The sequence below is a fragment of the Bombus fervidus genome, chromosome 7 (assembly GCF_041682495.2).
Source record: "Bombus fervidus isolate BK054 chromosome 7, iyBomFerv1, whole genome shotgun sequence".
Lineage (NCBI taxonomy): Eukaryota > Metazoa > Arthropoda > Insecta > Hymenoptera > Apidae > Bombus > Bombus fervidus.
Window position 1 is genome coordinate 12,437,526 of NC_091523.1, and position 27,539 is coordinate 12,465,064.

The 27,539-nt window shown below is 44.7% G+C and overlaps 1 protein-coding gene across 7 annotated transcripts in view; it reads right to left on the minus strand.

Moving 5' to 3' along the window:
- The window catches only part of LOC139989161 (cell adhesion molecule Dscam2), a 136,774-nt gene that overhangs the window by 57,091 nt on the left and 52,144 nt on the right, over window positions 1–27,539 (minus strand). For all 7 annotated transcript variants that reach the window (XM_072007215.1, XM_072007213.1, XM_072007212.1 and 4 more), the window contains 2 exons: window positions 5,707–6,027; window positions 3,735–3,896 (listed from right to left, as the gene is read on the minus strand). In XM_072007215.1, the coding sequence (XP_071863316.1) occupies window positions 3,735–3,896; window positions 5,707–6,027 (483 nt within the window). The remainder of the gene's footprint in view (window positions 1–3,734; window positions 3,897–5,706; window positions 6,028–27,539) is intronic.

Below are 27,539 nucleotides of genomic sequence, written 5' to 3' on the forward strand. Positions count from 1 at the left end.
AAACCGAACGTGAAGTGTGAAGCCCGGATTTGCTCGTCGTTCGGTAGACGAACAGCTTACTAACGAGTAACTTTCGGTTTGTCTAGTCGGCGAGTCTCTGAACTGGTGAGTGCTGTGAATGAAAACAGCCCGGAGCTGTTATCACTGCGATATCGTTCCGGCGTCGTTCCAGGCTCGCACGCCGCGTACAAACACCGAACGCCATGAACTGTTTTCCCTTCGATTTACACGCCGTAAAATCCCGATCGAATAACACAAATTTTTCTTCGTTAAATCACGCGTCGAAAGGTGTGAAAATTCGTAACAAGGAAAAAGAAGAAGGTCGCGTTTATCCTTTTGCAAGTTTTCGCGTAGTCAGAGAAGCGAAAAGAATAAATTCGTTGAATCCCTTTTCACGCATTCTGATGTCACCTAATGCGACGTTCTATCTTGATAATTAGCTGGATGTAAACGCTTTTTGCGTGAAATCCACTTAAATCGAGAGACTCCTCGAATGCATGGACCATGAAACACCCATCGAACAGATCTACAATGGAAAGAGAGTAAACGAAGGGGAAATTAAGGCGAAGAAAACGAAAGAAAAGAAAAGGAGAGAGAGAGAGAGAAAGACGACATCGGGTTCGGGATCGACAGTGGAAATCCATGGTCGGACGACGGAAGGACTCGGACAGGATACTGCAAGGCAGAAGATGGTTCAGGGTTCTCGGGGCACAGAGGGACGATCAGCCTGGAGCGAATTTGCATTGTGGCCGAACGCTTCGTGTTTGAGCTGCGATGCACAGTTCCCGACCGCCCCGATATTCACTGCACTTTAATTCCCGAGGAGAACCGTCGATACTCTTACTTCTGTTACGTTCCACCCACGTTTTACGTTAAATTATCGAACGGAACGTAATCGATAAGAATTGAATCGGTCTTTCGACAGTCACGAACGACGTTCGAAATGAATGCATTTCGATGCAAGCATCGAACGAAGCAGAAACGAGGATCGCGAAGAAATTGCTGGCAACTTTTGTTCTACTTGGCGTCTACTTCGTGAAATGGATATCGGGTGGCAATCTTATCACGACTTTCTGCTCGATATCGTCAACGAATTATTAAAGTCGCTCGTCTTGCAACTCGAACCGTATCGATATTCTCCGAGTTTCGGTCCTGGTTACCGAGTTATCAGCGACAACACAATTTTTTCTTCATCTTCATTCGTTGGACTTTTACTTTGTAATCCAAGCGACGATCCAAGTTTTCCAACGCTGATAATAATGTCAATAAAAAGAACTTACAGGCACAGGAAGAATCGATTACAGAAGCTTTGAGCCGAGATTCGAGAGCGGATCGTTCGCTTTGTAGAACCGAACTATTCTATTATAATCGAGCTAGCTCCTCATCAAGCTCTTCCTTCTGTAGGAAATTGCTGTCGGACAAGGAGCTCGAGTGAGTATCAGAGATACGAATAAGACTGCACCGTCTCCGTACATCTGTATTTCGAACTAATTTTATCGTGACACCGATCTCTAACTACAAAACTCTCCCTCCTCTCAGCCCTTTGCATCGTATTCCTCAACTTCTACCGAAATTTCTGCCTCTATTACTCTTGAAACTTGAGTCGCGAATAACTTCTACTTGGATTCTCAAAATCCATTCAAAATCTAACCAGCTATTCTCCAACGCTTCTCCAAACACTATGCCGGTCAGAGTCACGGGAAACGTTCCTCTCGTTACCACAGCTTCCTTAACAAATTATTCACCGTAATTGGCCATCTAAAGCGAGCCTAACTGCAGAGCTGTTGGACAGTGTCCAGAACTTCTCCGTTGACGTGTCTCTGACGTGGGACAAGCGGAGGGCAAACGTTAGGGTTAAATCAAACAGCGAGGAGAGAACACGACGTGAAGGCAACAGGCGAAGTCTCGATCGTGCTCGGCCAGGAAAATCCAATCTTGCGATGGAAGAGGAAATGGAAGAAGAGCACGAGACGACGGGGGTGGCGGGAGCGGTCTCGTCTGAATGGAAAACGAATCACTCGGAAAAGTTTTTAGTCGCGTGCAGATCAGCCCGTCGACGTGAGAAAGTTCCCGTTTATTCGGTATAATCCGTTCGAGAGGGAACGTCGGGAACGCAGAAGCGAGTAACTATGATTGAGTTTTTAGTGGAACGTTCAAAAACAGATTCCAGGAAAACAGGATGAGAAACGAGGGGCAGAAGAAGCCTAAAAAAATGAAGTGGTAGAGGGAGAACACGCAGTTCTACCAAGTGCACGTGTGTTTCTCCAGACCAAAGCATCGAATACGATCTAAACAGTACGCTCGACGAGAAAACTTTCGGCGAAAATCGCGAGCCGAACTGGCAAGTTGCTTGGTCGGCACAATGTGAGCATTATGATGGCGCGTTGGGAGGAAAGAAGTTAGAAAAGTTTGACAGAACGGCGAAGAGAGGACGGAAAGCGGAAATCTTCGTGACACGAGGAGAAGGTGTTGAAGAGACGCGATGAAATAAAAGTCGTAAAATTTAACGGACATTGCATTCAATCAACGTTCGTTTGTGATCAAACGAACAGCTTCTTCTTTCGTTGGCTGAACTTCTCCTTGCCTCGTTTGCTGCGCGCGTAATTTCCCCGTCTTGGTCTCGTCCGAGAGCTTTCTAACCGTCGGGCAAATGTAACGCCGAGTTATAGAGAATTCGTCTCGATTAACAATTTCGAAAAAATAAAAGAGAACGCTGTTCGCGTCGTCGTGAGCTTTGCACCGTCGTTTCTAACACTACTGCTGATTGGCAACGTTCTCATAAACTCTTGCACATGTGCTCGACGAGACCCCCTTTTTCCCATATGTAGTACCACAATTCACGTGGGCTTATGGCGTGCAAGAGTGGGCGGCCACGTTAATGTGTATACGTGGATACTCGAATAGTCCCCTCAGACTCTAATTAACTCGGATATTGACCAGAGCAGCTTATATCAGCGTGTGTGCGCGCCGTAACGTGGGCTTTTTTGCTCTGCGCGCGTTCGGCCGCGGTACACAAACGAGGGGAAAAACCGGGCAAAAAAGTGGTTCCAATTTATCAGACTCCTACGCTTTTATCGGTACGCCATTTCTACGTGCCTCTTCAGCAGCGGGGAATGTAAATGTCAAAAACTTCGCAATCACGTGCACCGAGACGTGACATCGGTACACGATACGGCAAGGGCTCTTTGGAATGCGTAACGAGAATGCGTACCAAATCGCGTTTTTCGTTCGAGAAATATCCAACCTTTTGTTCCTGGCATGCTCGTTCTCTCGATATCGACGATGCGCGAGTTAGTCCGTTGAACGATCTCAATGGACGGCGAACATCGTTCGTTCTAACGAATCGAATTCGACCAATCCTAAAATCGAAACGACTAAAAAAGGAAAAAACAGGAAGGAAAACTGTTGCGTGTATGATAAAAAAAGGTTGTCTCAAAACGTACGCTGTAATTATACTAATGAAATGGTAAATTTTGTAAATTAGTGTTTCTGAGAAATGAAACGCTAGTCGCTTATTTTGATGCTAAAATAAAAAACGAAAATTCTTCAGAAAGTGTAATCGTACAGTTAGCTGGATTTCTGAACGGCTGAAATCACGATGAACGATAGTTTAGTCGAGGGAGATCCGTGTTTGGAAACATCACGGGTAAGCTAGTAAGTTTAAGATACTCGAGGCACGTCCGACACGTTTCAGCCTTATCGAACTCAGCTCAATTTATCGCAATATCACTCACCGCTTTTCGGCGTTGGAAAGATGTTATAGGCTGAATCTCGAACCCAGGACGTGACTGCCACGTACTCCTTAACGAACGTCGGTATGTCACACCTGAGCACACCGGTATTTCCAGGAAGGACGTAAACATCTCGCACTTGGACTTCGTACTTTTGACGTACCACTGAAAGAAAGAGCGTCGGTATCAGTTCTCCATCGTTAGCCACGTTTGTTCCGTGAAATAAAGTTACTACATCTATGGAACGGAAGAAGGAACAAGAGGATGAGTTACGGAAGACAATGTCGAAACTCCAAGGAAAATCGAGCTAGGCAAATTTCCAAGAATTTACTCGATCTTCGTTCGACTTTATCTCTCGTCATACCGCGACAATTATCGTCAGGGTTGTTTTAAACTCGGCAATTCTATTCAGACATCGATATTCACGAAAGCGAATCTCGAGAGCTCAACAGCTTATGGCCAGATATTCCAGACCGTAACGACCCGTCTCTCGTCGTTAACTCCAATAATAATATAAGGCACTACGCATTTTCTATTACAGATTCGTTATTCTACTCGCCAACAACGTCGCTTTTCAACCTGTCTACGACCCGTGCATTCGGTAATTAGTGGCTCCCTCTCATGTTTTCAATTCAGTTCTCCAGTTATCGCGCACAATCCACCCTTTCTATTCTACGTAACGCAACTCGGCGATTCTTTCCAGAAATTTTCGTTGATTCACGAGCCGCTAAGCGCGATAAGTGATTCTTGCCAGGGCTTGGACGCGATTGTTATTCCCAGCAAAAAACCAACGAAAATCTTTCGTTCGTCTTTTGTGCTCGCCAGGGATTGCTTTGTTTCGTCGGTTTGCCCGTCTTTCGCGCACACACGCAAACATGAAACACGGTAACACGTACACCGACAAAACGCTCGTCTGTTTCCGGTGGTCGCTAGAAAAACGCGAGCGAAAGCTTGGCAGCGTGCGAGAGGTAAAGCTGGATCTTGATCTTGGCAGTGAGTGTCGCTTGTTAACCATAAGCGGCCACGGATTCCAAGCAGTGCATCTGCGAGTTGGGGGATGAAGCAGCGAAGCAACGATAAATGTAGTTGGCGCGGCTCTCTCAAGCCGCGATCATTCTTCCACTTTTACCCGCGGCTCGTGGTTTAGAACGTCATCCTGTAGAACGACCGATTACGTTTACGAGCGGCGAGAGAGATAGCGGACTACCGGAGACATCGCGGTATTCGATAACGAATAATCTTGCAGCGCGCCTAGCGAGGAGCGCCACGAAAGAGTTACGCGAAATGTAAAAAAAAAAAAAAGAGAAATATCAAATCGCGAAGTCGAGGCATTAAATTCCCGCCACCCGATACCAACGAAACGTGACGTTAAGTTAGCAGGTGGAGAGCGCGGACGTTGCTACAGCTACGCCGTGTTCATGGCGTAATTGCGAGCCACGACACTCCGCGAACGTTCCCCGGCAATTTTTTGCCAGATTACTGCTGTCGCATTTTCCGGTTCAGCGTCCGAGAGGCGCTCTTTGTCCGAACGATTCTGTACACTTCTTTGCAAGGAGTTCTCCACCTGCCGCGAGATATCGCGAAATATAGCGCTCTCGTTATCGTTGCGCGAGTGGCTATTTTAAAGATACACAAAATGCACGAAATTTCTATGGAACAGGAAAGAAATAACAGGGAGGAGAACAGAGTCGATGATACATTGGGATAAAATTATCGAGCAATTTTTTAAGAATCATGCAGATGAAAGTGACGGATTAAGGTCGAAGAGTATAGGGAGGGAATTTCTATGGAAGGGAAAGGAAATAATAAAAAGGAATGGAGAATCAATAACACATTGTGATAAAACCATCTGGCAATTTTGCGAGAACGATGTAGATGAAAGTGAAAGATGATGGAGAATGGAAAGGAAAAAGTCTAGCTTCCGGACCGGAAGGGCAAAGCAATCGGTTGGAAGCGAAGAAATAAAGGTACTCACCGGCCTTTACCGTGATTTCACGGCCCAACACCCTGCCGACGCTGTTCGAGGCTTGACATCTGTAGACAGCCGCGTGGACGTCGTGTCGGTAGGTCTCCGCACTGAATGGCAAAAAATACATTGAACCATTCACCAGCATCTCACGGATGTGAGGTATAGGGAGGACCGGTGACTCGTCCCCCATAAGCCAATCAATCCTTGGCAAGGGACTGCCCTGGGCCGAACAATGGATCATAGCCCCGGTCTCGTTCGAGAATTCGACCGACGAGCGTGGCTCCGAGATCAACACTGGACCCTGACTGTCCAGCACCACACCCCGTCCTGTAACATGGATCGCGCGGCATGTTCCGTTTAGAAGGATCGACGTTCGGACACGCGGAAAATCGAGAAGGCTTTTGGGAAGACGTTAATGGAACTTGACCGAGATTGTAACGTTAATTTCTGTGAAATTGTATTAGCTGGAAGGTCAGGTATGTCGTTGGTTCGCGAACGACATTTATGAGTAGATATCGATCGAAGTGTAACGTGAATAAGAACAATAAGAACTGTTGGCGTTGTCGATTAAAGTGTATAAACTTGCGTACGTATTCGCGTAATTACACGCAGGAAAGGTATTCTGGCAGCCATTACGCAAGAAGGGGAAACTTTTTATACGTCCTAGGGGAGATATCAGATTTAAACTCTCAAAAGCAGACACAACTCGCGGTACTGTGCTGAAAGTACGTATCTGCTTTGACACGATGAACTACCGTAATTAATTATTTACAGGGAAACTTTCATCTAGATACGAATGCAATGAAACAAAGAACACTATGATTTAGCGGTCTCGTTCCTCGTTTCGTATAATTTTACGACGAATTGATATAGACAATCTATTTGGGAAATAGAAACAAGCCGATCGAAAGGTGATCAATCGTTAAACGCTCGAAATTGATCTCGAGAGGCGACGTGTCTCGATAAAATACTGCAGAAGTACATTGGACGGAAAGGGGGATATTTTTCTCTAAACGAATAATTCATCCGAAGATGAATCGAATCAATAAGGATATTCGACCGGATAAAGAAACAATTGGTTTCCCAATATTCTCTTGGCCTCGTAGGTAAGCTCGAACGAACGGTCGCTTTGCAACTTCTTCGATATTCCCTCCGCGCATCTGCGGTAAGCGGTTTATATTGCAAAATGCACACACATATATAGCTATGTATGGACACACACGTATATCCGGTAAACGCCGAAGGACTTCCGTTTTGTTACGAAGCATCGAAGGAGCAGCAGAGTAGCTGCAGCAAGTATGCAGCAGTAACAGCGGGATCAATCATATTCGATCTCCGTCTTGTCAGTTATTACGGTCTACGCGCGAAATCATTTGCATTCATCGCCGGGAATGCGGCGAGTTCATCGCTCAAGCGTGAAAAATATATAATAGAAAAAATGTCCTAGCAATTTCAAAGATTTATACGGCGTTCAATTCGTTTTTTTAAGCACGAAACGTTTCAATTCTTTGAAACAAAATGCGATTGCTTTCTAGAAAATGTTATTCAAAACATTATTCGATTTGTCGCGCGCGTCTCTCGTCGAGCGTCGAAAAGAGAAAAAATAATGAAACCACCGTCGGCATTCACTGTATTCAAATAATGATAACCGAACCAACTTCCCGCCGACGATAAAACGCTCACGTACGCTCATCCACATTCGCTGAATGGCGCGCGAAACGTCGCCTTTCTCCACACCGTGTTCCGATTGCAACATTTACCACTCTCCCACTCCCTCGGTTCGTATCATTTCCTCCCAGAGCGTTTCCTTTCCACAACCCCTGCCTCTCTATCAACGGGTTTCTCCCCTATATCTGTTCTACCAGGCAAATCTGATAGAGTATCACCGACGTGGCTAATGTCCTCGAAATTTCACGACAATGTTTTTCAGCGATCGGATCGCGACCATGCGCATAGACAATGCGTACGTGAAAACCATACGAAGCAGCCGACGTATTACGTAGGGACGGCGATTTGATAAGCAGAATTTCGATAGCTACGCGAAACTATGAAACCGTTAAAGGTTCATCGCCACGAGCTCTATACATATCGTTATATCGCGCGCGCGTCCATCCAATTTGTGAAAGCGTATATGTGCCGTGAAGACGTTTATATTCGGCGCTTCCTGCCCTGTACGAGCGCGCGGTGCACCTGCGCCGCCGGTTTACAGCTATGCAACCCTGCCATCTAGCTCGCATTTATACATGAGCCAGCTCGCTGCTTTCCATGGATGCGTATACATACTACATTCATCCTCACACGTATGGATATATAGTATATTCGGAGTACAGAGTGCTCACGTATCGTGTGCATCGGTACATCTGCTGCTCCCAGGGGCGTTCTTCCTCTCAAGCAAGGGGCAAGCAAACTCGCTCGGGCGCTCGTCGAACGACAGCGATGGAAAATATGGTTAAATTAATACGCGTATAAAGCAGTTTGTCGCTGACAGCGAAGGCAAAACGGTTATTAAGGGGAACTATGCCCGCTGTGAAGGAAAATTGTCCTCGTTCTTCTTGTTTACGAGCAAATTCGATAGAGATTCTGTCTAACTCGATAACCAGTAGCTTCCTCTGATTCCCTGTCCTCGCTTTATCATTACGAATCGTGGATGAAATAAGGACTCTTTGATACTACAGTCGCGTTTCACGCTTTTGGCCAAGATATCGTTAGATATTTTTTGCCCTCGGAATGTAAAACTTGGAAACTCTTTTGGTTTGTTTAACGCTCGTTACGCTAATTAATCGAAGCTTATTGGAACGATTCTTCTTTCCGGTCGAGTAGTAGGATTAAAGAAAGTCGTCATAACCGAGGAATCGTCATACCCCGCAGAAAGGAAAACGGTAGAACGAATGACCATTGATCGAAATTATTTGCGCATTCGACCGTATCCGCTTATTGTCGCAGCGTTTCAATCTCTCTCGATGCGAGACGAACAAAAGCAACGTCGGATCCAATTAGCGATTGGAATCGCGTAATTCGACAAAGAGTTGATCTATTCAGTAACACCGCATTTCCATAAGTAACCCTGTTAACGCGTCACCGTTACGCGATCTAACGATCCGTCTTTTGTCACCGTTATACACACCAGTTTAAATAAACCAACGAAATAAAACAGAAACGTTGAATAAAAGATTGAAAATCTAAACACGCGAATCGAGAATATAAATAATACAACAAAATAAAAGAAACGAGATTCGTTGCCGTATAAATTTCCGCGATTTTTCCCCATAAACTTCGTAATCACTCGTAAAGTTCGCCAGAATGTTCACTCGTAAAACGCGCTTTTTTGTCAATTTTCCTAGCCATTTTCCTTCTTCATTTTATTTAGAAGCGTCACATATTTGCCGCCGGGATTCGTGACACGGTCACCGTCCACAGCTCGCCCATATTTGTAGCCGTCACTTGAAATCCCCTTGTACAATTTTCAGTTAAACGCGTTCAATCTCGTTACGAGCGATGTACTCTCGAGCACGCGCGTACACGTGTTACGCGCAGTTACACGAGACGAACCGGAGAAAAACGTGACCCCAGATTCGATGATATACCTCATTAAGGGGAATTGGTGCTCAAGTCCCCTATGTTGGGCTCACTTGCAGCACGAAACCAAGCATCGAATGTTAACGCGGTGTTCAAATAATCATAGGGTGGCAAACAGTGAAAATAGGAAGCGATAAATTGTACGCGCGTAATTCCGCGACATCGCGTTTTTATCTTTCCACGCGAATGCGTACAATGCGCGAACGCTTGTCTCTCATAGATGTTCTCATAGATGTAGCGTCCTTTCTTTCATCGTTTTTCCTTCCCTTTCTTTCTTTTTCTTCTTTTTTTCTTTTTTTTTTTTATACCACTCCACTTGTCGACGCGCAACGAGGAAGAATGCACTGTTCGATATGACTACGTGTACGAAGCTGAAGGAACGCGCGAAGCGTAGACGGTCCAATCAGTCGCGCGAGAAATATACTCTCCATTTTTTCCTTCATTTCTATACAACCGGTCGACAAAGACGCGGTCTGAAAGTTCGTATAAATATTGCAACTGCGTCTATATTTCGGTGTACGCGTTTGACCAACTAGCCTTTATATTACACCACACGAATCCCGATTCCGTGCACATCGAAGCTCGATAGAGGTTTCGACCCCTTTTCATTTCCTCGTTCTGAGCAGTCCGAATTTCCACTATCCTACGGCTATCGTACGTTTACGATATCTATCCGATGGATCAACTGTGAAATTTAACGAACAGAATGGTAATTGGTCTCGTGACGTTGGATTTGAAACGCGGACAGTAATGGTCCATTTCCTTTTTCGAGTTACACGCATAGAATACAAAGAGTCACGAGTAAACGACTTTCGAAGGTATATCAGCAGTTTCTGAACGTTTGATAAGATGCTCGTTTAAACATTGCTAAGCAAGACGCGTTGTCGAGAGGTATGAAATTCAGCCGTCGCATCGGCCGATGAGCATCTGCTGCCACGCGCATAACGGCGCGTATAATACGTGGCTTCGCGGAACAGGATTGAACGCGGCTTAATTAATCATGGTGAAATTCGGCTCTAAAACTTGTTTGCAGTTGCCCTGCCTCGGGCGACAGGGTTAATTTCGGTTATGCGAGGGAATATTCAGACGCGATTTAGAACGAACTTTCGCCTGTCGACCACGTGGATCGTTTGCATGCCTCCTTTTCCGCTTCTTTAGAATTTGCTCGAGATAATCTCGGATAACGAGAAACCCGCTCTATTTTTCTTCTTTTCTTTTTCTTTTCTACGTCAATCGATAATTGCGTAACGATAGGGGGGAGGGGGAGAGCGATGAAACTCGATGCGTTTGTACGAGTCACTTCCGGTATTCCGTAATCGTCGGATAACTACATTGCCAGAGACAATTATACGCCGACAATGTGCTTGCCGCAATTACGAGCTGCTATCTCTCTTTTCCACGTTGTGACGCAACTATTTGCCGCTGTATATTTGCCTGGCATTTACAGAGTGTCTCGGAAAATTCCAAATATTGTGAAATCTCTGGTGCTGTCGTGTAAGTTCCTCGTACGGCTGCCGGGTCGACGTCCATGCCGTTAATTCGCATTTCGTGAATTCAACGGTTGCAAAGCATCCGTCGTATCGTTTATACATCGACGTAGTTTCACGGTACGCTCGCACCGTTGACTCTCTTATTCTCCTTAGAGAGTCCTGCTTTTGACGCTGTCGCACATGTTTTACGCTCGCGCTACTTGATGCGCTCCCACTTCATAGTGCGCGCTGTGTTCTTGGTGATTTCGTCGGTTGAAACGCTTCCTCTGTTTTCGGGCCCGCGAATATCTGTTTGCAACGAAAATGTTTCTGGATCGCGTGGAATGTTAAGCGGATATTGGAGTTCTTTAACTGTTTTGTACTCCGCGCGAGAAAGAAGGGAAAAAAGCGAAAAAGAAAAGAGAGCATCGTTTCCGAAGCAAAAAACATTTCCCACTTCCCACGCGTTACCTAGAAAAAGGAAAAAGGAAAAAATACAACTTTTTAAACAAATTTCCAACCAACGCAAACACTCTGCAACATAAAGTTAGCCGAGATATCCCGGACATTCGAGTGAAACGAAACGGAAGTCGCGAAATTTTTCGGGAAACTGTTCGCCAAATATTTGGGTCACCGGCGTGTTCCATGCAAATAAATACCGGAGGAACATTTCTGATCCTGTGTCTCGTTGAAACGAGAGAACGTTAGAAGGTAATATCGACGAGCCGAATGCCGTGAACAAAAAAGTCCTTTGATGCGTGAGGTCTTGTACACGCAACCGCCCCATCGAGTCTCTCTCCATGCTCTTCACGCTCTCCACCCAGATGCATTCCATTACGCACATGTGACCGAGTAACGGTTACGCAGCTTCTACCAGTTCTAGCAACGCGATACACCTGTGCCGGTCTACAATTATGCACCGGCGCGGCGCCATTTATGTCGCATTTATACACTCTCCTCTACATTCACCCCTGTCTTTTCCGCCGCGTTCCACCAACATGCATCCGGTTGCTCTTGTCGCGAGTATGCGCGTCACACGGAGCCGCTGCACGTACGCGCGCATCAACTGTGCAAACGTTGCGCCCGTTCCAGCGACTGTTACGCCGGGACCAACCCTGTATTCTCGCGTTGCACTTTCTGATTAATTACAGAGCGCTGTCACGCTGCAGTGGACCGGCATTATCATCCGGAGCACGGAACTCGCGCGTCGCTGACGAATTAACCGACGCGACGTAGCTCGGTCAGCCGTGACTGTTAGTTCTTAACCGAAGAATCGCGTAGGAGAATCGCGTAAGAGAATCGCATTCGACCGGAAGAAAGAAGATGAATCGTTAGACTTTCTTTGTGAGAATTCGTCTGAAAATCAAGGAAATCCAGAGTTCGTCTACTGTCGTTAAACCTTCCGGTTCGTAGAAACATCGAAGAGGTTTAATTGTAATTAGACCGAGTCTCGCAGTCAGGTGTAATTTAAGACCATCTCAAAGTACCATCTCGAAGTACGACTCGAGTCGAATGGTAGATCTGTGAGCCATCGGGTTTCGGGTTGGATCGACTTTCAACGAGAATGGTTGAACGCCATGCGGTCGAATTCTCGAACTTGAATTTCGACGACAGCGGACGCTGCTTTAACGCCGGTTACTTCGACTTCATCCGCTGTTACTTACAAACACTCCAAGTTCAAAAGCCCCGAAAACGTATACGGTGTAGTAGCGGATCTAACGAGTGTCGGTGGCAACCTTTGCGATCTCCAATTACTCTCCGTTTGGATCAAGTTTCGACGTAACTGAATTTTATATCGCCGTATCTCGTAGCTGGAATTGCCTCGTCTCTGTTTGCGAGTAAAGTGGATTTAAAACAATAACCACGTCTTCTCTTTCATCGAGTTATCGTGAAATCCTTTCCAAGACGCTATACGAAGAATCGAAGCGTTGTAGTTTAATCGGTCAAGATTTTAACGAACCCAACCCGTGTTTCGATCATCCTATTCCCTTTCGTTAATTGGCGCCAGCTTCGAACACAACGCGAGTTCTCGTCGCGTCGGATCGATAGCGCGGATCGCGATTATCCTTGCGTTCGGCTTGCCTTAATCCGACTTAAGCGCCTACATAAATACGAATATATTTCGCATACGCGATGACCGAAGTTAGCTGCAATGCAGTGGCGCGATACGAGAGGCGGCTAGGATTTTCCCGGCACGCGCACACCGTTAGGATCGTTTGATCTGGATCATGGTTAATTTCACCGTTGGTTATGGCGCACAATACCGTACCAATCGCGCCGTGACTTCGCTGCATTGCGCAGTCCGATTGGTTTCTCCGTAGCAGCCACGTATACACGCGCTCGTGCCTTCGTACGCATACATCGCCGAATCGTACGATCGTGGCTATGCCACGTGCCAGTATAGGTGAATGCGTGCGAACGTGCACACTACTGGACAGGTTACATATACACGCGTGTCACCCACATAGCGGCGCGCGTGTAATCGACGACCAGATAAAGCTGTGAGACGGATCAATCCGTGACGAAGCCATCGACTTCGAAATGCTAGATTTCGTTTCAATCTCGTCGACGGATCGCGTTCTATTCACGGAAGGAACGCGACAACGCCGTCCGACGAGATACATCCTCGAATTATGGGGCAAATTGGACGATAGATCACTTTGTCGCCGGCAGACTTTTTAACCGGGAAATTTCGTGTCAACGGTTGGCCGGTAGAATGAGTGATTTAGAGGCACAAACGCGGCCGGCTGACTTTCTTCCCTCTATCGTTCTCCCGTGAATCTCTTCTACCTTGCCTTTTTAATTCGGTTAGACCGTCTAGCGATGCACAGGCATGGGCGTGTCTCTCGTGCATGCGTCCGTAGGATTTGCAACTTGTCCGTTCCCAGAAAATTTTAAATTGTAAATAAGGTTGCCAAGTTGCTTTCGTGTTGAGAGAACAAGGCAAGCTCGTTGAGTTTTCGCGAAATTCGCAAACTAGCTTGGCTCGTAAATCAAGGTTTCGCCAGACGTTAACGAAATCTGTGAAACCACATAATCCACAGGAAATCCTGTTCGCTTACTTTCGACTCTTGAATTTCCCAGAACTATATGCCTATCGGTCTGGCAAAATCGCGAAATAGGAAAACAGGAACGATCGATGGAAAATGCTGACGCGTGACAGTCACACGGCAGACTTTCGACACGCGAGACGCTACTGTGAATCGGTTGCCTGGCTTGTGACGGCACATAACTTCCCCGTCGTTCGACTATCTCTCTTTTTATCCGTGACGATCTATCGCATTATGTACCGTGTCGACACCTTACCGCCTCACTTTCAACAACGTCGATAGTCTGATCTTCGAGCACATAGGTTGACACATTATGCACGCACCATAGAGCATGTTGGTCGAGAACGGGTTGGGCGAACGGAAGAGGAAAGGAAAGGAAGGGAAATCAGCCGGCATCGACGATGAAATTAGTTGGTAGCGTCACGAAGAGCCTTATACCTCGTCTGGCCTTCTTTCCTTTCTTTCTCTCTTTCCCCCCTTATCGCTTCTAACCGTTCGATTTCCCTTCTTCTTTCTCCGATTCCCTCTCGTCTGCTCTCTGGTCCCTCTTCCTGCCGCTCGTCACTCCCTGTTTCTCTGTCTCTTTCTTCACGACGCGAATGAATATATTTCCCTCGGTAGCGTCTTCATCCGACCGAATGGAAGAATCTAGCGAGACGGGAGCAATATCGACGGAAATCGAATCGCAAAATGGAGAAAATGACTGCGAGTGCTTCACCCTATCACGGAGAAGAACGAGGCGAGAAAATCAGCAAAAAGGTGAATGAATGCGAAAGAGAAGGAGGGAAAATACAGCAAGACGGACGGGGGACAGAAGAGGAAGAGGGACGAAGATGGATATTCGAGGGACAGAGAAGGATGGACAAAGCGCGCGAGGGAGAGAAAGAGAAAGGAGGAATGCATTCCTGGGCGAGTTAATCCCTGGAGTCTGGAATGGCTGACAATGCCATGGATCCATGCCTTCTACCTTCCTCTATGCTCTTCGTGATCGTGTGCGTTCTCGTATGTACGTGCCATCGAACGATGGTACGGGGGAATCAAGCGTTCCGACGTATTATCGTCTGCAATCGATTCGCCGATTCTTAATATCGCGAAACTCACCCGTAAATGGATCGTAATAGAGGTGAAAGTCGGGAATCTTACGTGCGGCTGCACGTATTTCTTAACGCGTTCCCCATCGCATCTGCGACCGAGCCCAATGCGTTGACCCAATCGTTACCATAAGCAGCTTACCGAGAGCTTGTCGGATCGTCAGTTATTCACGTTATATTTCCGTCGTCTCCACGAATTGCCATTTGCTCTCTTCGTTCCGCTTTTTCCACGTTTCTCGTGCTTCCTTTGTCATTTGTCAAGAACATAATACGATAGCAGATGAAGATACCATTGGTACACGTTAATTCGAACTCATTGTGGATCCTCGCGAAATTGAATTGCCATCGACTCTGGAAACGTGCTCTTGTACTCGACGAGTATACGATTATAACGACACTTGTTTTCTATTAGATAGAGTCGTTTTTATTAGATGAAAACGTGTTCCATACCGCGAGTAGGTAATTTTTAATTGGTTGAATTTTTAACATCGTATAAAATTCTGGTCTAGTGACTTTTCAACGAGCACTACGGAGCACATTTGGCTATTTCGGATGGTTCTATCGCGCTGACAACCAAACCAATTTTCTACTTCCTTCGCGAATAGAACAATTACTATCTAACATCGTTACGAGAAAAGTAATTTTTCATCGAGCTTGATGGCAGGACGTTAACTCGTTAATTGGCAACGTGAAGAGGATATGCGGATCTTTCGAACAGAGAACTATTCGACGATAACTTCGTTTCATCGGTACGATGATCTCTTTGGAGTTCGTTTAATTGCGACTTTATTTAAATAGAGACAACCTTGTACGTCTCGCGTATCAAACATAGAAACGTCTAAAAAAGAGATCGAGACGAGGTTGCAAAAAAAAAAGGCGAATAAGAAAAATCGATTGGCGCGGGACAGAAAATGAAGCGCAAAATGCAATTAGCCAAGCTACCGGATAATTGAAACAGTGAACAGGAAATGGGCTCGCGGCAAGGTAATACGATTCAGCCCTTCTTACGATTCTCAGTTCCAGAGAAAAAGAACATCTTGAGAGGCGAACAAAAAAAAAAGGAGGTCGGTCGTGCACCAACGAAGAAAGCGTTTGACGACATCGTGGGACAGCTGCACCGTAAACTGCTTAGCAGCAGATAGTGGCTGGCCAAGTTCCTCCACTGTCGGAGTAACTTTCTTAATCCGGTTCTTAGCTGGGTTAGTCTCTGCGATTAATGCTTCGCTAGCCACCCACTGCTCAAGGAATATCTCTGTCGAGCTGTCGAACAACGTCTGATAATCGAACGATCGAGTCAAGGTCAAAACATATGGCAAGTATTCGCTGATGTACGAAACGTAGCTGTACGCCGTAGAAAGAACAAGTCGAGTAAAATAACAGTAGAAAAAGAAAATAAAAAATAAGAGAAGAACAGAAGAAGTGGTGTACACGATATTGGATAGCAATAATTCTTCGGTCGCAGTCAATAATTTCTTTTTCGTTCACGGCTGGCGTCGATGGAACGATGTCAATAAATACGACGATAAATCAGCTATAAATCGCTATGGAGCCTGGCCATACAATTCAGATGCATCGATCGCGAACTCGAGAAACAAAAGAATTAACCAGACACCTGCGTCGTCGTCGCTTCGCGTCCTATTTTGGAATGGGAAATTAATCACGAATGTCGCGATTGCCACGCGAGCTTTTTTTCCGAGCGGCAAACGAGCACGGCAAGCGCGATTCCGGCCGATGCGATACAACCACAACAACGACAACGACAACGACAACGACGAATTTCTATGTGTGATGTTACATCCTCTTCTTTTACCAGCCAGGTGTTCGTAGCTTATCACTCACCAGCATCCGCACTCCAGCGACACGCTGAATTAGCATAATAGCACCGATGTCGTTACGAGCCAGTGAAACTCTTCAGGATACTTCAGTGCTCCGATACAATGGAATATCGATCGCGACCGAGAGAAGCCAGTCTCGCCAAAGGTGTAGACGACGAAACAGTACGCCTCTTGACGTATTAAAGAGTACTGCACGAAATATACAGAAGAGGGACAAAGGGTGGTCCACCAAGGGACGGTGTACAGACAAAGGTGTAGCCGAGGGTTATGGCGATCCCTAAACAAATCTCTACTTAGTCACGGGAGAAAGTAAAATTGCGGTTTAGCACGAAAGAGTGTATATAAAACAATTCTCTCATCGTTTCGACCAAGCTGATGAAGAATAACAGGGAAATGAGCAAAATGACTGTAGAAGAAACAGGAACGAATGTAAATAATTGTTGCACTTTCGTCGTGGCACTTTTTCATCCCCTGTCGTGTCTGTCTGGCGAAGAAATGTAGAAGCGTATTATAAGGGTCATTGTCCATGCCCTGTTCACGCCGCCAAGTTAAACTACGACTAATTTCTCCGCTTAATGTGCCGCTGTAACGAATGAAACGCACGTTTCACCGACACGTAGAACTTCGTTGGGCTTTTTAAATGTGGGAACCTCATTCAAAGATGAAGTTCGTTTGAACACGAAAGAAGAGAGAGCTCGATTCGCTGTTCATAGACTGCGTGGATTAGGTTGAACTATCCAGTCCCTTTTATCAATGAAAGAACTGAACCGACTAGTCGCGCTGCTGAATTCTCCAGCGCGAAATTGCAGTTAGGGCTTCCATCGACGAGACTTTAACAGTAGATTGCCTTGGAAATTCTATCAGATAATTTCGAAAAATTTCCAACAGATTCAACGTAATGCAAGTTTAACAATTTATTCTGTAGAAATATTACAAATGATATGAAATGTTTTCCTTGGAATTTTTGTCATAAGAGTCGTACAAAACCATTAGCAGACAAGTGACAATGAAAATAGTGAACCATCGCTATTTAAACATCACAGAGAATTATGGAGATCGTGACAGTGGCACTAAAGGTCATTGAAAATCAGACAGAGGTCGTCGAGGTCGTGTTATTGGTACTCAAGGTCATATAAAGCTCGTGGTATTATAGAGATAATGTGTTTGTAGTGCATAATGACATATTGACTGTCATGTACAACATCGTATGCATGTGGCAATATTATTATTCGAAGTTTCACGTGCACGTAAAATACGTGATCCCCGTTCAATTTGTTGAAACATATCTCACATCCTAACGGTTATTTAAAAAAAAAAAAAAAAAAAAATGGTGATTCACTTTTTTCAACATGAATGGTTCAACTGAATGATAGCACCGGTAACATTTAAAACGACCCAATAAAACCTGAGTAAAGCGAATAGTCGTGAACGTGCTCGTGTTTCTCGAATGCTGCAATTTGCGCGACGCACTAAAACGTCATTCTAATTTCGACCAGGACGAATCGCGTTGGCGAACTTCCCGCATTTTAGGCAGTTTTGTCCTCGCGCCGTCCCGCCCATTCGCGCATTCCGTCTCATTTCGCATTCTAATTACAAGCTGCACAGTGCCGCGTAAAGCGTAAATTATTTTCAATTGTCGGATAAAATATGGCACGCATACAAAGTACGGCCGTCACGCCGTCACGCCGTTACCCCGTAAATACGGTCTGGCCGCAGATATTGTTCATTATGCGCTATCCATCGTTAATTGCTCCGAATATAATTAAAGGGAGCGGGCTGGATGGACGAATTACGCGGGGAGGGGGCTGGACGTTGGGCGCTTACGCGGTATAGCCTCGATTCTTTTATACCTTTTGTTTGCGATTTTTCTCCTTTGCCCCGCGTCTCCCGTTTCCATTCTAGTTCTCTCTTTCTCCAACGTATCGCGTCACTTAATTCGCCAGTGTGAACATAGCCAGAGCCAAGACGTTTATTTATGGCAATTTAACTCGAAACTCCATTCGCGGGGCGCACACGCCTCGTTTAGTGCGCGGCATTTAAAAGTTCCGCCCGAGACAAAAGTTCCACGGCGTTAATAGTTCCGACGGGCCCCGCTATTCCTACAAATTATTCGTGTGTTTCGCCTTTCCCCGATTAATTGCTGCCTTTTTAATTACTCCTATTTTGCAAGAGTTCACGTGCCACGGTAAGCCTCTGGTTTCGCGTTAACGAAAATATTCGCCTATTAGCGACACCGTTATTGTTGTTACCGTTCTCGTTTGGCAGATTCTACCTTAACCGCCAAAGGATAGTATACGAAGATATTAGCCACAAATTGGTTACATTCTTCTCCTTTCGGATCGACCTCTTTGAGTCGTTCGACGATATAGATTTTTAATATCGTTCAGCTACTAAAGGGAATTATTTCGCAATTTAATAACCTGCTAGGGTTTCTCCCTTGTTCCTTACGCAACCAACTAAGTAAAATGAAACGGGATTCTGATGATTTTCAAGGACACACGACACCGTTCTTGTTTCGCTTTTTCTTCCGCACAAACGTGGAATCGCGACTCCGATCGATGCGTGGATTTCATTTAGAAGTTCCCGTGCAAGTTCTTTCTATGAGAAAATTAAACGAGAAGACTAAAAAGCAGAAGATGAAGAAGAAAAAGAAAATACGAAGAAGGGGGAAATTCTATCTGATTGTCAGTCGCCACGGAAGTTGTACCATCGTTCGACAAGCGCCGACTTCTTCGAGAGCGCGTACAGAAAGTCCGTCGGCGAAATAAATTAAAAATTCTCTCGCCATAACGAGCGAACGGAACAGTTCACGTTTACTTCGGTGGAAACTCAGGATGCACGGACGCCGCATCCGATAATAGCGACGTGATCGGACGCAACCGGAGCATGTGGACCAGACATTTTCGTAATTCGGTCCAAGTCGCGGCACGCCGGACAACCGTGACAGCTCCGCACCACCGATGCGAATCGCAATTCCAAATAAATTAAACTTCTCTTTTCCTTTACCTACTATATACACTCTTTTGAATTCGCCTCTGATACTCTGTTTCTGCCTCGCGTGTAAATACTGTGACGGTGGGCGGGCATGTGCCCGTGTATCTCTATGAAACGCAAATTGATGTGTATCTTTAAAAATTCGGACGATCCGTAATTGTGGGACCAAATGGATAATCTCGAAAAATTAGAGATACTTCGGGAAAAATGTTTCGTCGATTATGTCGACTTCTTGCACTTTTAAAACGTTCGTTCTAGCATACGAAGAGTAAAAGTTTCGTAATCTTTCTAAGTATAAGGAAGTGAAAATGTCTGCTACATATATATGTACATATATATATAGTTCAACTCTAAATCTGGTTTAAAAGCAATGGTCCATTTACTGAATAAACAAAGAGTTTCATTTCGTGCTCCTCTGTTCCATTACCGAGATTATCAGAATATTAATGAGATAAGTGAATATGAACTTAAGTTATTAATCCTCGGACGCCAAAGAAGAAAGTCTCTGGGCATGTACGTAGGATCGTATTTTCTGCCTTCTGTAGGCCAACCGTAATAATAATTTATCATTTTCATTTGAGAGCTACTTGCCACTTGCTAGTAGATTGGAGCGTGAACGTCAAGACCGTGAAGCGGAACGACGCGAAGCAGAATGCGACGAACTGGTACGTCCACGTGAACTGGACATTTTGGAAATTTAGGGCAAACCACGATATAGACGGGAATAGAAAAGGGGAAGGCCGGTATTGGTTGCGCAACGTCATCGGCTTGACAGATCGATCGTAATTAAATCGATGCGATCCGACGCGCTCCTCCCATATCCATGGACTTAACTCTAAATCTAGGAATGGGGTCGATCGAAGCCACCATCAGGATGCATTATGGAGCCAGAGAGGACATGCTCGCACATAGGTGGACGTGGTGGGCTGTGGGGTTATCTCGCGCCTATTTGCACGATAGTCCTGTTTCCGATTAATCAGGTCCCCTGGAATTAACGCAGTCCCCAGGGACTGCGTCGCATCTCACACGTATGCATACCTGCTACATGCTCCTCTCTCTGTCTCTCCCTGGCCTCTACCTTTCTCCATTCTGCTTACGCTTTCTCTCTCCTGTCCCAACTATATCCCACCTGTACCCCCTTCGCATCGATGCTCCCCTGCTCCAACCCCTTGCAATCTCTCTCTCTCTCTCTCTCTCTCTCTCTTTCTCCCTCCCTCTCTTTTCGTTACATTTGCATAGGTGTACACTCTTTTTCGTCCTCACCCTATCAATTATATCTCACTCTTCCTCACTCACTTGATTCCTGCTACTTTGTTCTCCTCCATCATCGTCGTCATTTATCTGCATACCTCTTCTTTCATCAGCTCCATCCGTTCCATCAGTTTTTTTCTGCCCCATCTCTGTCTATCACGGACATCGATCCTCCCGTCCCTTTGTACTTCCTCCGATACGCTCTCCCTCTCTTTCTCTTTCTTCTTTCGTTACACGTTTCTCGTCCTTCTCTTCTTATCAATTTCACCCCACCCGCCCGTTGCTCTTGCTTGTCCTCCCTCACGACTTTTTCGAAACGCGCTCCAAGCTGAACGCGCCGAGGGACGTGACTGGAGGCGACTTATCGGCGCGTGTATCGCTCGATCCCACCTAGTCCTCGTTTCAAAGAGCCCGCCGCTCCCAAAGGCATTTTTGCCCTTGTCGAGGGGTACACTTTTTGAAAAGCCACGGTAATTCTCGTGACTGGAATTTTTATTATCCACCACCTGTCTTGTTCGATGCGACCGATATAAACTTAACGATCCTAAGTATATTCTTCCTTCTCTTTTGCGTGCACCGTCCTTGATTCCTCGCTGAGCGCGCTTTTCGCTAACCGATCGTGCCCGATCGTTCAACTGGACCATTCTCCAATTATCCCGCTTTCTCCCGCCAACGAACCTCGAGCGGCTCGTTATAATTGGAGAACCACCCTGCGCAAACCTGTTCCGCCCCATGACAGGAGATTAATTCTCTCGGGACTCGCTTAACTAGGGGCAAAAACTGCCCGCACACGCTACGCATATTCTCGCCGGTTAATCGCTGAATATTTGCGTTCTGGTAAAGGCTAATTAATGGCCGTTGCGCGCCAACCTCGGTGCGCTCGAACGTTTTAACGTTTGACCAATCGCCAGCCAAAAGAAAGCATAACATACATGTGCATCTCGTCGCGTGGTTCACCGGTTCCATAATCTGGCTTACGCTCCTGTACAGACACAAGTGCGCGTTATCTGGGTCGAATACGCGTTAACGTGAAAATTTATTCGTGTTTCGATGGAAAAGACGAGGAAAGGAAACAAAGGAAGAAGGAAAAATGGGAAAAAATCGGCAGAGCTGCGAAGAAAAGAAAAAACGAGCGTGGACACGACCCCGGCATTATTCCCCAAATACGCTGTGTGTTTTCATGAAAATGCAATGTCACGTTGGCTCCCCATTACGTGATGAGAATCAAATTTCCTGCGACGCACAGGTAAACCACTTTCAAAGCGGCCAATGTAAACACGCTAACATTCGTACATCTAATAATTAGGTACCATGATAGCGTCGAAATTGTGCATGGGATAAGTGAGGATAAGTTCGCGTCCGGAACTGCTGGTTAGTCGATTCGTCCACTCACACGTTGTTTGCGTGCTCTATTCGTCCGTCAATTTTTTTCTTTTTTTTATCTCTCGTTTCTCATCTGATAATAAGGTCATTTGCGATCATTCTCGCGTAATCGCGTAATTCCCCTTCGTCGAGCAGAGAGAGAGTTGTTTGTTACCGCAGTTCCCAGCAAAGAAAGTTAAATCCAACCGGAACCGATTTAAGACATTGCATTCATTCACGTTCACGAACCGAAGAATGGAAATATTATTGGACGGATCGACTGGAAAACGATATCGGAAAAAGTTATTCGATTTATAATGTACACATATGTGCCGTATATACATTTTCTGATACTCTGTCGTGGCTTTCCTTTCGATAAACCATATTTTCCTTTTCTCTCTTATCGAAAGAAATAAAATATTTCTTTCTAAGTGCCTCTTTGTACAATATTATTCAATTTGTCCAACCATCAATCGAATAATTCATATTTTCGTACGAGAAAAGCCAGTATAAATTTCATCAGGTGGCGGAATCGATATTCCTGATCGTTGCCACGCGCGCATAACATTATGCACTGTCGATTATTCTCATAATTTCGTAGCTGCATCGCGCTCGTAATATCTCACGGCTAAATGGAATAATCCATCGAGGCTGTGTAAGGCTTTCGTTCCCCTTGTTCCGGGAAAAGTGCATTTATACAGATTTATTCAGCGCATCGCCTATTTCATCCGGCAAATATTGGTTCTAATTTTTCATCGACAGGGCACGCTTTACGGCGGGCATCGTAATCGGCCGCGATGCACCATCGTACGGGAAGCCCGACACGCGGAAATGTTCTGTTTGAAATATGAAATATAAATTAGCCAACCCTACCATTCGTTTACGTCTATTACAGGAACAAATATACGGAATTAAAGATCGTATTTATCGTGTAAGTTACGCGGTCTCGCGGCTGAAAAACAATAACCGTGCAATTTTTCGCGATCGCGAAGCGTTTAATCATCATGAATATCCGTGTTCCTTCGTTGAAATTTTCCTACCTCAAGTAAACTCATATATCACTCGCAATTACTGTAATTTCACGGTTGTTTGCATTTAAAAACACGCTTTGTTCGTGAGAAATTTATTTCGCGTTTCTTTGCTTCTCCCTCCTTTTTAGTTTCTCAATTCCCGGCGAATTGAAACTCGGTTAGTTTACTTTTTATAGCTTAGCCCTTGCATTCGTTTTTTCGATGTTTGACATAAAAAGCGATTAATCGTAGCGATAACGGCGTTCTGTCGGGCGGCACATTAACGTTGACGATATTCCTTCGGTCGGGAAGCTTCGCTTATTTCGATCGTGATGGTGTTGTATCCAAAATCGCGGGAAATTCGCGTGCGGTGCTAGCGAGTATTGATTGCTAGGTCGGTCTCTCGACTGATCCTTCTCTATCTGACACGCTTCTCTGTCAGAGCGTTGCATTTTAACGTCGACTAATAAAATTCATGGAACTGGTTATATCGTGTTCGATGAAAGCAATGCAGCGCGGTATGTCCATTTGATTAAGAACAGAGAGAATGAGATCGGCTAACGAAGGCAAAATGAAAAGAGAATCAACCGTGATGCAGCTGCAATGTTTCAGATGAATAACTATGGAATCACATGTTGTGTAACATTGTACGCTGAATGAGATTTCAGCAAACGTATAAAACAAGAGAAGAATTACACTGCGAATGGAATTTCTTTTTACAAAGAAAGCAACTAGTGTTCGAGCTTTCACCTTCCTACTATACCACGATGAAATCCGTTTCGAGCAATTAGGAGAATTCAATCCACTCGAGTTCGACCGAGAAAAATGAATCTTCCACCGATTCTTCAAACTTTCTTCGCAGAAATCCGTGAAGCATCCCCCTGTTTTACGTTTATAACGATATTATCTTGATTTTCTTTTCTGAAATTTCCTTTCCTCTATCGCATATGCAGAATACTTTGAATATCTTTGAGTATATTGTATATCTTCTCGCATTATGCGTATTTTGTACATTTCTATATCAAGTCTCTCATAAATGTATAAACATCTGCAATTCTTTCGTGACGCACAAAACCTCTATCATAGAAAAGATTATCCATTTATTGTCTGCGACATTTCAACCTTCGCGTTATCTTAAATCAAAGTCGTGCACGAAATTGAAGCTAATCAAACATTTCTTAAGGGAAGAATGCAGATCGCCTCCGTTTTGGTCCGTTTGTTAACCGCGAGGCTGCGTGAATGGTGAAAAAAAAGGCGAGGAATCCGCAAATTTACAGCGGATTGACGGTATTTTCAAGGGAGAAAGAATTTGCGGAGCGTTCCGGAACTATGGACGCGCGTGAGCGATCCTCAAAGCTCGGCCGCACAATTATTTTCACATAGTCCGTCGAACCGAGGTAAAATCTGTTCGTCGATCAATCGATTTAAAATGCCATTTCCAGCACAGATGGGGTACCTGTATACAAAATGTATCGAAGCCGCGTGGAAAAAGGTAGCGGTATTCGCGCGTATCTACCCACTCACTCCTCTCTTCTTTGTTTCTTTTTTAGCCCAAGCTACTCCACAATCTGATATCGATTCGAAAGAAAAAAGATTGTCCTCGAGGATGCATGTATCCCATGATTATACGTTTCCGCGAGGTTTGTGAACGTATACGCACGCGATTCCATCGGATACTTCGCATTCTTTGAATTCATCGGGGCCTGCGACGACCTTCATTAGCTTCTAAATCGAATACAGTGTGTCACATCCCCGAAATTCCTTTGTTCGTTGCCGCTCTTAACTAGCGACGGTAAAAATCGACAAGTGTACTCTTCCGCCAAAAATTCTTTCAAAATTAGACGAGTTATTTTTCTCGATCACGAGTCAGAAGTTGGATAAAAGCGTGGAACAGGAAGGATCGACGAGCCAACAAGGGAACAAAGATACAAATATTATAACTTTTAAAAAAGAAGAGAGTACAGAGAGAAAGAACGGACTGAACAGTCAATGAGAAGAACTTGTAAACGAAAATTAAATATAAAATGCGTAACGAGCTGTCTTTAATAATTATAGGAATCGCCAGGACGAAACGGAGTCAGGATGAATATAGGTTAATTGGTTTCTGCGCGACCATATGTATAGATACACACATTCTATCGAGGTACATCAGCGTCCCTTCGGCCGCGTTCAACCACCCGCGTTCAACGACAATTTTTAACGATCAGTTTGAAACGTACACCGGCTCAATTTGTACCGTCAAATTGATACAGAAACGAAATTTCACGCATCCGCGTTATACGAGAGCGCGACTACTATGTTTACCATAGACAAGGAACCATATGTCACGTCTGAATCATCCAGGTTAATTGCTTCTCGCATGACACGCCATCCAGCTATCGCAATAATTTTGTATCTGACGATGTATCATTCGAAAAAATTGTGTAAATTTTCTCTGCTGTCCTGTTCGTTATTCAACGATCATCTGACCACGTGAAATTGAAGTTTTACATGGGAAATTGACGCGAAATATACACCATCTACATAATAAAATAAAAAATGTCTAATTTTGATCATTCTCGTAGTTCCAGTGTTAACATAAACATACCAACTATAAACTCCTGCATCGTCTGCTTCCTCAAAATCGCAGTTCAAACGTATCTTAGTTGATTTAATTGATTATTCTTATTTTACACAATTTTATAGCGTTGTCCCTTTTATGGCGCGTTTCTGTTCGCGTTAAACCGATCGAACGAAATCTTTGTAACGCTTAAGGGACGACAGGTGAAGGCTAAAGCAGGACATGTAAGTACCAGCGCGTGCGCGCGTGCGGAATTCGTATACACCACGTCCGGAAGGATAGCGGAGCGTGGAGAACGAGCGCGTCTCTGTCTGCCGGAACGAACCCATATTTCCCGGCCAGATCAATGTTAATTCACTTAGCATAAATTGTGGGAGAGAAGGTGAGTGACGATGGTAGCAGCTGCGCCAAGTTTCCTACCACGTTGCAAAATCGTCCAGCCAACCAGACGCGGCACTGTTTCCTTCGACCGATAGACAAGTTCGAACCGATCGCTTCATTCGGGCCAATCCCGAGAATTAAACGGGAAACGATTCGATCGATCGCAACCATCGCCTACTTGGATTTGATTTGAAAGAAGTTCGTAAAATTTTACGATAACAAATGTTACGTCGAGCGATGAAATTATGTGGAACGATTGTGGTTGAAAGTTAACCCTTTCTAAATGAATTTTCCCTTTTAGCAATAATCACGGTAATATTACGTTCATTATAATTCATTTAAATTTGAGAAAAGTAGGTTAAACATAATTTTTAAAACGGCGTGTAGTTTCCTTTATTATAAAGTTTCATATTCCAATAAGTCGTGGTAATGTCAGAAAAATTATGGCAATCTCGCAGATTTTGCAAAAGTTACCTTTAAACGTGTTTTATTTGTTAATCTTGAAAAAGTGATGATTATGTTGAAAAGTTTTAAAAGTGTTCATGATAAGGAATGGGAATAAATTTGCTTATTCGAATATAAAGTGCTCCTTCGCGCTATAAAATATACTCGAGGTAAAGAGAAATCAATGAAATCGATGAAATCAATGGATAAATCAATGAATAAATTTCCCGCGTGTTATATGCATAGTCAACAAGTATAAACACGAACGAAGCAAGTTCATGAACCGATGCAATTATTAATTAAATTGTTTGCTTTTGAGAGATTAAAAATTATATTGTTTCTCTTCTCTCTTCTACCATAATACGCATCGTCCGTTCCTATCATTATTCGGAAATATATTCGGAAATTTTCATTTGAATTCGCCGAGTCGAAAGAACCCTCGGTCGAAGATTTAACTAATTCTACGTTTCTTCGTACCCATCTTTAGCCATAATTATCATGAAAGAAATTTAATTTCAAGAACGCTGACGCGTTCAATAAAGTCAGCTCTACGAACTGTAATCCATATAATCCAGCTAAGTATGTACGCGCGTGTCTACGTCGATATTTCGTCCCCTCCACTAAGCGAACTTGAGACAATTCGATATATTTAATTGATCGAATTTAATCTACCAGCGACGCTAACGATAGGCCGTTCTCCCCTATGGTCGGGCAGGAGCATCATTATTAAAATAAAGCGGCCCGATCCCGCGAGTATTTTTGCAATTTCCTCGCCTTTTGTGCTTGGCGTGTGTCAACGACCTTCCGTTTCCACGT